Source organism: Physeter macrocephalus, chromosome 19 (assembly GCF_002837175.3).
Source record: "Physeter macrocephalus isolate SW-GA chromosome 19, ASM283717v5, whole genome shotgun sequence".
NCBI classification, from domain to species: domain Eukaryota; kingdom Metazoa; phylum Chordata; class Mammalia; order Artiodactyla; family Physeteridae; genus Physeter; species Physeter macrocephalus.
In genome coordinates, this window is record NC_041232.1 from 15,313,073 (window position 1) to 15,324,970 (window position 11,898).

Consider the following 11,898-nt stretch of genomic DNA (forward strand, 5'->3'; position numbering starts at 1 on the left):
ATGCCGTGGAGCGGCGGGGCCCGTGAGCCATGGCCGCTGAGCCTGCGCGTCCGGAGCCTGTGCTCCGCAATGGGAGAGGCCACAACAGTGAGAGGCCCGCGTACCGCAAAAAAAAAAAAAAAAAAAAAGAATGAATGTTGCTGTAGTAATCTGTTTATAGACATAAGTGAAGAAAGGCAAATTATACAACAGCATGTATGTATAATTTGACCCAGTTCATACTGAATCCAAACTATCATACATGCATATTCACATTTACATACATAGAAGGTAGTCTGGAAGGAAATACTGCAGGACGTTCATTGCTTTTAGGTGGCTGGAGTGCTAATTAATTAGTTAATTAATTTTATGTTTGCGTGTTTGTATTTATGAGTAAAGTTTTATATAATGAACATGTAAAAATAGTAATAGCTTCCCATTAGGAGGTGCCAGCCTGTGTAAGAAGCACATCACCTGTGTTTCATTTAAACCTCACCACGATCATTTCAGGGATGTTGATAAACCCAGTTTAGAGAGGGGGAAACTGAGGCTTAGCAAACATAAGTCATATTCTGTATAACTTTCTTATTGTTGTTGTAAAAAATTACCAGAAACGTAGTGGCTTACGACAACACGAATTTGTTATCTTACGGTTCTGGAGGTCAGAAGTCTGAAGTGGGTCTCACTGGGCTAAAATCAAGGTGTCAGCAGGGCTACATTCATTCAGGAGCCTCTAGGGGAGAATCTGGTTCCTTGCCTTTTCCAGCTTCTAGAGGTTGCCTGCACTCCTTAGCTCCTGGCCCCTTCCTCCACATGCAGACCCAGCAATGGTTGGTTAAGTCTTTCTCACATGGCATCCTTCTTGTTCTGACAATCCTGCCTTCTTCCCCATTTAAGGACCTTTGTGATTACATTGGGCCCACCCAGATAATTGAGGGTAATCTCCCAATATTCAGGTCGGCTGATTAACAACCTTAATTCCATCTGGTATCATAATTTCCATTAGTCACGTAATGGAATATATTCACAGACTCTGGGAGTTAGGATGTGGACATCTTTGAGAGGCCATTCTTCTGCCTGCCCTCCTTGCCCAAGGTTTCATAAGGTACCAGGTGATGGATTAGGAAGTGAATGCATTCTGACTTCCATTCCTGTGCCCTTAGATTATGCTGTGTGTCTGATTACTTGTATATTGAAGACATTTAAAAAATTTTTATAGGTTAAAAAATAAATAAAAGGACATTCCCTTCCTTGTCCCTTTATGCTTATGCAGCCTTTTTGCTCTGTCATCCATCTGCCCCTACCTAAATCTCCCATTCTAGCAAAACCAGTCTGTCCACTGTTCCAAGCCCAGCACCCGCACACTCCAAGCTTGCTTCCACTTCAGGTGGTCCTCATACTGTCTCTTAAACTTGAGAGCGTCACTCTTGGTCATCTGAGAAGCTGAAGACAAGATGGGATTCAATGTGCAAGGTATTTATTAGGAGAGATGGCTGTGAGAGAAAATGGGGAGAGAATCTGAGCCTGAGTATGGAAACCAGGGAAGGAAGCAACCTAGCCTGAGGTGTAGTTGCAAAGAAACAGGCAAGCCAATCCTGACCACGTAGGAGCCCTGAGCCTCCCAGCTCTGTGTTAATAACCCTGCCAAGCTCGGTCATGGGCTGGGGGCAGCCTGCCAAAGCGTGGTCTTGGCCTCAAAGCAGATAACAGCAGCTGGGGCCTGACCAACTTCTCTCCCTGCAGTTAGAGATGTGTGGGCTGCATTTTCACGGCTGCCGTGAGGGGTTTTCATGGTGATTTCCTGCATAAACCTTCACCAGGGGAAAGCTTTCTGGAGTCAAAGACCATAATTGCCTCACCTGTTCCCAGCACTCCCAGCTAGAGCATGCTTAAGGACTTTGTGTCCGGCCTAGGGGGGAAGGTGGGCTTTCATCTGCTTTGTCACTTCTACCTCTCCAAGCCTCAGTTTATTTAACTATGAAATGGGTTAATAGCAGTCCCTCCCACATTGGGTTGGTGTGAGGATGAAATGAAACGCTGAGCATCAAGGCCTTCAGTCAGGGCCTGGCATGTGGGAGTGATAATGATCAGGAAATGGAAGTTGTCTTCACTGGAGCACTCTGACCTGCACACAGTAGGTGCTTAGTAAATGTTAAGTGTTCTCATTGGGGCATACACACAGTGGGTGCTTGGTAAACGTTACAGTTGTCCTTGGAATGCACGGACCTATAGGGGGCATGCATTTGGTAATGGGAGCAGTCCTTATGGGAGCAGGCTGAGCTGAACACAGTAGGCGCCCAGTACATATGGTTTGGCTGGTTGCAACCATTGTTTTAATGGAAGTGGTTCCAGTTCCCTCTCCTCAGTGGAGAGAGCAGCCCAGGCTAGTAGAGACAGAGGAAGGCATGGCAAGATCCAGGAGGTCTCTCCCCGTCACTCCATGAGCCTCCAGAACCTTATCCATAAGCACAGTTAAGCACTTTGCAGCTAGCAGGCACTCCATAAAGTCATTCCCACCTCTTAAATAGCCAGTGAGCATCTGTGCCTAGTCCCAGAGCTAGCTCAAAGCACATTTCTTTTTTTATGTTTTTAATTTAATTAATTAATTTATTTATTTTTGGCTGTGTGGGGTCTTCGTTGCTGCACACAGGCTTTCTCTAGTTGCGGTGAGCGGGGGCTACTCTTCGTTGCAGTGCGCAGGCTTCTCATTGCGGAGCAGGGGCTCTAGGTGCCCGTGCTTCAGCAGTTGTGGCACGTGGGCTTAGTTGCTCCGCGGCATGTGGTATCTTCCCGGACCAGGGATTGAACCCGTGTTCTCTGCACTGGCAGGTGGATTCTTAACCACCGCGCCACCAGGGAAGTCCTCAAAGCAAAGTTATTTATTTATTTATTTATTTACTCGAGGCTTGTGGGATCTTAGTTCTCCGAACAGGGATTGAACTTGGGCCCTTGGCAGTCAAAGTGCGGAGTCCTAACCACTGGACCACCAGGGAATTCCTTCAAAGCAAATTTTAAAAAGTCTCCTTCTGAGACTTTTCTATGAAGGTGCAACCATCTCATCAGACCAAAGAGTTGTTTTCTTTTTTAACACATGGCTTGTGGGATGGCATCTATCATCTCATGAGCATTTGATGAGAGCTGTTTAATGTAAACAGTGAGAGGAAAGGTGCTCTGATTTTTCCAACTGCCGCTAATTAAGGAGGTGCTGTTGATACTGGATTTGCAGGTGCAATGGTCTATCTTTTCTGAATGTGATATTTTATTAGAAAGCAAAGCTTTAGTGATCTGAACCTGAAACCAACCAGAGGGTGTTTTTAAAAAATTCACTTATTTTCATATAATAATAATGATAATATCATGTACTAAGTGTGTCAGGCACTATTTTAAGTGCTGGGGATAAGACCAGTGACTAAGAGAGATAACCCTCATGGAGTGTATATTCCAGTGGGCAGTGGTGTGTTTCAGATGATAAACTCATAATCCCAAATGCTCTGAATGTTAAGAAAGAGAAAAGACAAATTGAATGTGGATGCAGAGATGAGGGCATTTCCCAGTCTTGATGAGTGGGAGAAGGTGGAAGTGATGTTTAAGATGAGTAAAGGTGAACTGGGACAAGAATACAGTGAGGGGTGGGGGGAAGGGGAATGAGGGAAAAGTGTTCCAAGAAGAGGGAACAGCATGTGCAAAGGCCCAGAGGTAGAAAGACAAGTTGGAAATGAAACAAATTCAGTGTTTGGAGAGAAGAATGCCAGGAGGTAGACACAGGGAAGTAGAAGAAGTCTACAGGACGCTTTTAAGAGTCTGGACTTCATCCTGAGGCAATTGGGGGAGGGACACAGAGGGCTTTAGGGAAGGCAGGGTGAGGTGTGGACCTACCTGATTTGTATCTGAGAAAGATCACATTTTGTAATTTTTTATTTGTTGAATGTCATTTGATGAATGCCTCTCTCCACTGCTAGACTATATACTCCACAAGGGCGGGGACTATTTCTCTTTTGGTTACAAGTTTCTCAAAATGCATTTATAGAACAATTGATGGAAAGAACCAACAATCATATTAGTGTTTCATGTTGAAGGCATTGCTTCTGTCTGTACTTAAGTAGACAGTTAACTAGCTATGATTCATCCCTTTAAAGTACATATTCTTTGACCTACCTAATCCCTGTCTAATAAAATTTTCCTAAAACTATCCATCAGGGCTTCCCTGGTGGCACAGTGGTTGAGAGTCTGCCTGCTGATGCAGGGGACACAGGTTCGTGCCCCAGTCCGGGAAGATCCCACATGCCGCAGAGCGGCTGGGCCTGCGAGCCATGGCCACTAAGCCTGCACGTCCGGAGCCTGTGCTCCGCAACGGGAGAGGCCACAACAGTGAGAGGCCCGCGTACCGCAAAACAACAACAACAACAACAACAAAACTATCCATCAAGTGTATACACACACACACACACACACACACACACATATTCATTTCAGTGATATTTGTAAAATGAAAAAACAACAAAATAGCATAAATGTCCAAAATCAGGAAATTTGTTGAACAAATTGTGGTGCACCTAGAGTAGACTAGTCCATTAAAATAATGAAGATCCATTTTCATATGGATATTCTACAATGGTAGAGTAAATGCAATTTTTTGGGTGAATAAACAGAACAAAATATTTATAATCATAATTTTTAAAAAATTTACTTTACTTATTTATTTATTTATTTTTGGCTGCGTTGGGTCTTCATTGCTGTGCACGGGCTTTCTCTAGTTGTGGCGAGTGGGGGCTACTCTTTGTTGTGGTGTGCAGGCTTCCTATTGCAGTGGCTTCTCTTGTTGCGGAGCACAGGCTCTAGGCTCACAGGCTTCAGTAGTTGTGGCACGTGGGCTCAGTAGTTGTTGTGGCTCGTAGGCTCTAGAGTGCAGGCTCAGTAGTTGTGGTGCATGGGCTTAGTTGCTCCACGGCATGTGGGATCTTCCCGGACCAGGGATTGAACCTGTGTCCCCTGCACTGGCAGGCAGATTCTTAACCACTGCACCACCAGGGAAGTCCCCAATAGTCATAGTTTTAAAATTGGAAAGATATACCCCAAACTGTTGCCAATGTTTATGTCCAAGTAGTGGAATAGAAGCTATTCGTATTTACTTCTTTGGATTTTTTAATATGAATTTTCTACAATGAAGTGTATTATTTCCTAATAGGAAATAAAAACAACAGACAACTTTTTATTCCCTGGGGGGGAGTTATCAATGTCAAAAGCTCTCCTAAGGTCAAATTAGATAAGGAGTATTAAATAGTGCCCATCATATTTAGAAAAAGAAAGCATTTGGTGGCTACAATGAGAGCAGTTTTGAGGCAGAGCCACTTGTCAACAAAGTAGGAATAGAACTATGGTTTGTTGACCAAAAAAAAAAAAAAAAAAAGCACAAGAGCTGGAAGTTGAGTTTTATTCTGTGTCTTACTGAGGACTACAGCCTGGGAGACAGCCTCTCAAATAGCTCTGAGGAACTGCTTGGAAGAGGGAGAGGCCAGTATATATATGATTTTGGCTAAGGGGTACATGCAGTCAAGCATACATGTTGGTAGAAGACTGATGCTAGTCGTTAGGAGCAGATATCTCAGTTCATGATTTTAGTGCTTTTTAAGTATGGAAAGATGCAAGAATCTGGATTCATTTAAAAATTCTCCTAGAATATATCTAAGATCTAAGGATTTTGCCTTTTTTTTTTTCTCAAGGCACACAGTGCCTCATCCTGTTCTTGTCCTGAATGCCTTTCAGGGTGTGTTGGAGGTCAGGGACTGCAGTGGATGACTTCATCCTTTCAAAACTGGATGGTGAGCAACATTCCTTGTTTTGCAAGTTAAAAAAAAAAATTCCCCAAGAATCTTGTCTAGAGCAAGTGGGGATAGGGAGATCAAATATATGTGCAAATATATTTACCCGTTGAGGACAACGCTCAAAAGCTCCCCCAGGCCCTCTCCTGGCCGTTACGGAAACCAGTGAGCATGCGCGAAAATACCAGGAGGCGGGGCAATGAGGTTGTTTTAAGAAGTGCAAGAGAAAAGCAAGACCTTACCATTTCTGCCTTTAGAAAGTAGAGCAAAGAATCATGCAAAAAGGTTAAAAAATAATTAAAGGTAGCTCAATTGCAGTTCTTGAAACAACAGTCTTGGAAGCCCAGCCACAGTTCTTGGGAACTTCGCCGGCGGCGGGTAGCACATTCCCTCTCCGCAAAAAGAAAGGCCAAACCTGCTGCATTGACCCGGGAGCGCTAGAGGACCCGCGCTACTGGGTTCGGCCAATCAGAGAGCAGAGTGGGGCCTGTCCTCGCCGGTGACTGGAGAAGCGGGGCAGGGCGGTGACTGGAGAAGCGGGGCAGGGCGGGGCCGTGGCTCTGGCGCATGCGCTCCCTGGCTGTGGTGCCTGAGTTGCCTCGGTACTGCTTGCAGACTGCTGGGAGTCTGGGCTGCTACCTTGCGTGTGTCCTCCCGCAGCTTTCCCTGCTGTCCGACCCTCTCGGCTTCGCGATGCCGGTGGACCTCAGCAAGTGGTCCGGGCCTTTGAGCCTGCAGGAAGTGGACGAGAGGCCGCAGCACCCGCTGCAGGTCAAATACGGCGGGGCGGAGGTTGACGAGCTGGGCAAAGTGCTGACACCCACCCAGGTACCCAAGGGCGGCGGGGGTGCAGCTACTGGAGGCTCAGAGTCTCTCAGGCCGGAGGGGCGGGGACCCAGTGGAGGTGGGGAGGGACGTTCCGGCCTCCGTGCGCCGGATCAACCGAGGGAAGGGGGTCGCGATGCCCAAGCCTCAGGCCTTCTGACCGCCCCCCTCCCCCCACCCAGCCCCGGGAACCCGGCACGTGGCAGGCGGGGCTCGGCTTCGGAAGAAATTGATCCGTTTTCCCAGGACTTCGAGGCGCAGGCAGTGGCGTAGGCCTCGAAACGGCCCAGATCGCTGTGCAGGGGCGGGGAGGGCGCCGGCCCCTGGAGGGAGTGGGGAGTGGCCTCCCACACGTCCCCAGAGCCTCCCCTCGGTGCTCAGGATTTTAGGCCTCAATTTGGGAAGTAAAAGCCCCACCCGAGGGCATATGACGCATTATGTAAGCAGTGAGCAGCCGTGCCCAGAGATTCTTCCCAGTAGCGTGAAGCCGCCCCAAAGGTAAATGCGTTTTGCAGCTGGAAGGCTCGAGGGTAAACGGCCTTGTTTTACCGTTTGGCTTCTGAGCGCCCACGGCTGAGGCCTAACCAGGTCCTGGCTGCTGAAGGTGGGGAAACTAGGTGCCCGACGCCGTGGCGAGTTTTTGGTTCCGAACCTCCGGAGCAACAGTGCGAATAAACAGTGCTCAGATGCTTTATTGGTTTAGACGTTTGCAGCGTTTATTGTTTTGGGTGTTTAAAGTGCCCATCTCACAGCCTCTCTTTCCAGACTCACTGTCCACGTCTGCCCACCTTGGTTTTCTCATTTTCTCTGCTCTTTTAAATATCTGGTTAATTCAGATTTCACTTTAGCAGGCCCCAGGTAACGTGGTCACCAATCTAGAGATCCTGTCATTCCAGGTTATGTAAGGTTGTAGTCAGCACCAGCGTTGAAATCCTGACCCAACGTCTTTCTGTTAATAACATGCTAGGATACTAGCCCCATATTGTTGTTGGGACTAAAATAAATAATGTGTATTAAATGTCAGATCCTGGCTCTTAATAGAGTCAATACACTTGAGCTTTAATTAATAATTTACTGTGCTTGACCTTTAAGGAATCTGAGGTCAGAGAAAGTATTGGTTTCTTAAGCATTTCTGACTTAAACTCCAAATCTGTTCCTTCCTACAGGTGCAGAACCGGCCCACCAGCATTGCATGGGATGGCCTTGATCCAGGTAAACTGTATACCTTGGTCTTGACAGACCCGGATGCTCCCAGCAGGAAGGACCCCAAATACAGGCAAGTTGGGGAAAGATGGGAAACAGCGAGTCATCCACATGTGACCCAGTGCTTCTTGCACTGTGTAAGTCCCTTGCTGGACATGCTGTGGTGGCAGAAATAGACCCGATTTGGGGTGTTCACGTCCATGCTTAAGCCCGAGTGTGCATTTCCCTCCCTTTCACTCCCTAGAACAAGAGTCTAGAATCTATAGCCGAGAGCTAGATCTGCCCCAGGCCTGTTTTTGTACAGCCCCATGAGCTGAGAATGACTTTAACATTTTTAAATGAACGGGGGAAAAAAATTGAAGAACAGTAATACTTTGTGAAATGTGGAGATTACATGAAATTCAGATTTTGGTGTCCCTAAATAAAGTTTTGTTGGAACCCAGCCACGATAATTTATTTATGTCCTGTCTGTGGCTGCTTTCAGGCTACAGCTGCAGAGTTGAGTAGTTGTGATAGAGACAGTGTGTTGCACAAAGCCTAAAACATTTACTGTCTGGCCCTTCACAGAAGAAGTGTGCTGACCCCTGTCCTAGAGAGTCTGAAGGAGGGAGGAAGTGGCTGGGTCCTCTCTGCTGGCATGTGAGGTTTGCTCTGGCCGAGAAGGTGGGGCCATCTGTCTTGTCTGTCACTGCATCCTGGTGTGGAGCATGTGCGTGCTGCACATTTGCTGGCTGTGCCCATGAGTGTGTAATAACTTCCTGCGGTGCTGATGGTCCTCTGTTCCTCCATGTAGGGAATGGCACCATTTCCTGGTGGTCAACATGAAGGGCAACGACATCAGCAGTGGCACGGTCCTCTCCGATTATGTGGGCTCTGGGCCTCCCAAGGGCACAGGTCAGTAAAGGCTGCTTTTGGAGGGAGATGGGAGGGGAGCCTGGGTGCACATCAGGATTGGCCTAAAGTGCTACAAAATTTTAGTCTGGTTCTTAGAGTTTTTTTAATTTATGAGAGCCCTTACCCTAGTGGAGACTTCAGGCAACTCGGTTCCCCTCTAAGGCAACTGCCTGTCAGGGACACTCAGACCTGCTGTCATGTCAGTGGCTAGAACCTTGGGTACCAGTTAGATGGATGTTCTCTTAGCACTGCCTCTTAGCTGTCAGGCCTTTAGCAAGCAGGGAAGTTGGTGAAGAGATACCAAGGAAGCAATGTTGCAGAATGCTGAGAACAACTTCCCAGGGGAGCTACACGTGGATTAAACAGTTAAATCATCTAAATTCCATATTCAGCCTTTGCCCTGTGGGTTGTTTGAGTTTCTAGTTCCCATGAAAGGTCTCAGAAATGGTCATAGTTTCCAAATTAATTATAAAAAATTGGCTTTTTTGTCATTTCATCTTTCTCTCGAAAATCTAGTGTGGTATCTTGCAAAGATTTAGTTACTAAGAACTGTACTGAAGATACACACACATAATGTATTGCATTAGGTTATGTATTATATACGTAAAGAGAGAGAGAGAGAGAGAGAATACTGTATTGAACCTCTCCAAGTTGGGTAAGTGCTGCCTAGGCTAACAGTGGGAGATGCACTGTTATTGCCTGTCATGCATTACAGGTGTTTCCATTTCCTGAAGCAAGGGAAGTGGAGCACAGCAGAACACTTGCTCTTGTACATGTTGTCCAGCCATGAGTTACTCTGAAGTGGTATAATAAGGTCCCCAACAAGGGACCTTGTGTTTTATCTTTAGGCCCAGAAGCTTCAGATGGCTCCAGGCCCTCTCATGCATTCATAAGAGGATGGGAGAGGGACAGCTTTCCCAGGCATCTCTTAAGTTCTCTGGGGCAGTTATAAAACTGCATTAGGCAGTTTAATTATGGAAAATACACCCATGAGAATAAAGCAGTTCTCTCAAGCAGGAGCTGTGTTCTCATTAACAAAAAGAGCTTCAGTAACTCACTTTTTTCTTTTTCGTATTTGTTTAGTCAGGTATAACTTACGTATAATAAAACACACAGATCAGAAGGGTTTAGTCAGTGAACATTGACTAATGCACACATCGTGTAAGCACCATGGAAAACAAGATGTAGGATATTTTTGTCACCCCAGAAGGTTCTTAAGGCATCTTTTAAGTTAAATTTCCCCAGAGCTAATTATTTTCTGACTCCTCTCCACGGATTACTCTTGCTGTTGTTGTATTCTTATAAATGGTGTCATGCAGTATGCATTTGTTTTCGGTGACTGGTCTCTTGGACTCAAGGTAGTAGCTTGTTCCTTTTCATTGCCAAGTGGTATTCCATTGTGCGAATATACCACAGTTTGTGTAGCCATTCCCTGGACATTTGGGTTGTGTTTCCAGTGTTTGGATATTATGAATAAAGCTGCTGTTTACACTCTTGTCCTTTTATGGGCATGTTTCCATTTCCCTTGGGTAAATACTTAGGAGTAGAATTGTTGGGTCATAGAAATCCAAAATGGTTGAAAATTTCTACACTCTAATCAGCAGTATAGGAAAGTTTCAGTAGCTCCATATAAGTTCCATGCCATATGCAGATCCATACAAAGACTCATCCATGTGGTAGCATGGGGCAGGATTTCCTTTTTTCAAGGCTGAATAATATTCCATTATATGTATATACTATATTTTGTTTATCCATTCATTCATCAATGGACATTTGGGGTGCTTTCACCTCTGGGCTGTTGTGAATAAAGCTGCAATGAACTTAGGTCCCTCTCATAAATGGGGTGGTCTGGGTCCCTCCAAGTTGGTGCATTCTCCAAAAATGGGTGATGTCTTCCTCTCACATGCCTAGCTGTGTGTACATCTTCCCTCCCGCCTCTCCCTCCAGGCCTTCACCGCTACATCTGGCTGGTTTATGAGCAGGACAGGCCACTGAAGTGTGATGAGCCCATTCTCAGCAACCGATCTGGAGACCACCGTGGCAAATTCAAGGTGGCGAATTTCCGCAGGAAGTACGAGCTCGGGGCTCCGGTGGCCGGCACGTGTTACCAGGCCGAATGGGATGACTATGTGCCCAAGCTCTACGAGCAGCTGTCTGGGAAGTAGAGGAAAGGCAGGAGATGGACACGGTCCCCAAGTTCCCAAGCAATGTTTCAGTTTAGTGATGCATGTAGATTTCTCCCCTTCCCCCTGCCCAAGCCCTGAGTGGTCAGAGTTAGGTTTAGGGTGACTTTTCCTTCTGCCTGGCCTCTGTAATTCTAGGGGGTTATGTTTTGATCAAACTTGAACTCCGTTTTGGTGGGGGATATTTTGGTACTAGGATGGGGTCATCAAAATGTTAATAAAACAATAACAACCCAGACGTTAAAGAAGAAAAAAATTCTGGTAAAAAGACCAGGTCTGCAGTATTAGAACAGAGCATCAAAGAACCTTTAAGGGAGGTTGAAAAAAAGAAAAAGTTGATTGCCTCTGCCTTTGTGAGCCCGAGCCCAGGATTGTCTTTGGTGGCATCTTCTGGCATGTGTTTTCACGGCCCTGTCTCTCACGAAGACAACCAGGGGCCGGCACGTCCGCTAGCCCCCTATGTGATACATCTCAGGCTGGTTATTGGGTGTCAGTGTCCTGCTCTGGCTCCTTTAAAGAGCAATACTGAAAAAAGCAATAGGGAGAGAGTTGCTGTTAAAGCTTGGCCATCTAGATGAGCTGCAGGGCTGAGTGAGAGGTCATCAGAAATCCGAAAGTCAGTGCCTGTTAAATTGATCACTCTTCGGTGTAAGAAAAGCCGGTCTGGAGTTGCTGAATGTTGTGTTAATTCTATTTGCTTATAGTTGAGTAAAAATAAAAACATTGTGTAGTTGAATCCGGTCTCCAGATATTTTGCCCTTTTGGGTGCGGGATTTCATAAATGTGGGACGTCAAGAGACAACCTCTAAGGGTGAGTAGCCCCTTTCCCTGATCAGCAGTGACAATTGGGACTTGATTCAGGAACCATACAGAGGGCTCGTCCTTGTACATGTGCCATTAAACTACAGCAGGAGCAACCATTAAAACTGGAGATTAAAAAAAATCACAATCAGGGGCTTCCCTGGTGGCGCAGTGGTTGAGAGTCCGCCTGCCGA

General features: G+C 46.2%; 1 protein-coding gene across 1 annotated transcript; it reads left to right on the top strand.

Annotated features, from left to right (window-relative positions):
* The first annotated feature begins 6,380 nt into the window (after positions 1-6,380).
* On the top strand, positions 6,381-11,639 carry PEBP1 (phosphatidylethanolamine binding protein 1). Its single transcript, XM_007128301.4, has 4 exons — positions 6,381-6,626; positions 7,790-7,899; positions 8,620-8,720; positions 10,668-11,639. The coding sequence occupies exons 1-4, from the start codon at positions 6,492-6,494 to the stop codon at positions 10,883-10,885; spliced, it is 564 nt and encodes a 187-aa protein (XP_007128363.1). The 5' UTR covers positions 6,381-6,491; the 3' UTR covers positions 10,886-11,639.
* Positions 11,640-11,898: the final 259 nt, after the last annotated feature.

Excerpts from the sequence above, each read along its gene's own strand:
- PEBP1 (XM_007128301.4), top strand. The coding sequence starts at position 6,492 with ATGCCGGTGGACCTCAGCAAGTGGTCCGGGCCTTTGAGCCTGCAGGAA. Across the intron at positions 6,627-7,789 it reads AAGTGCTGACACCCACCCAG|GTGCAGAACCGGCCCACCAG; the intron begins GTACCCAAGGGC and ends TCCTTCCTACAG. Across the intron at positions 7,900-8,619 it reads AGGAAGGACCCCAAATACAG|GGAATGGCACCATTTCCTGG; the intron begins GCAAGTTGGGGA and ends TCCTCCATGTAG.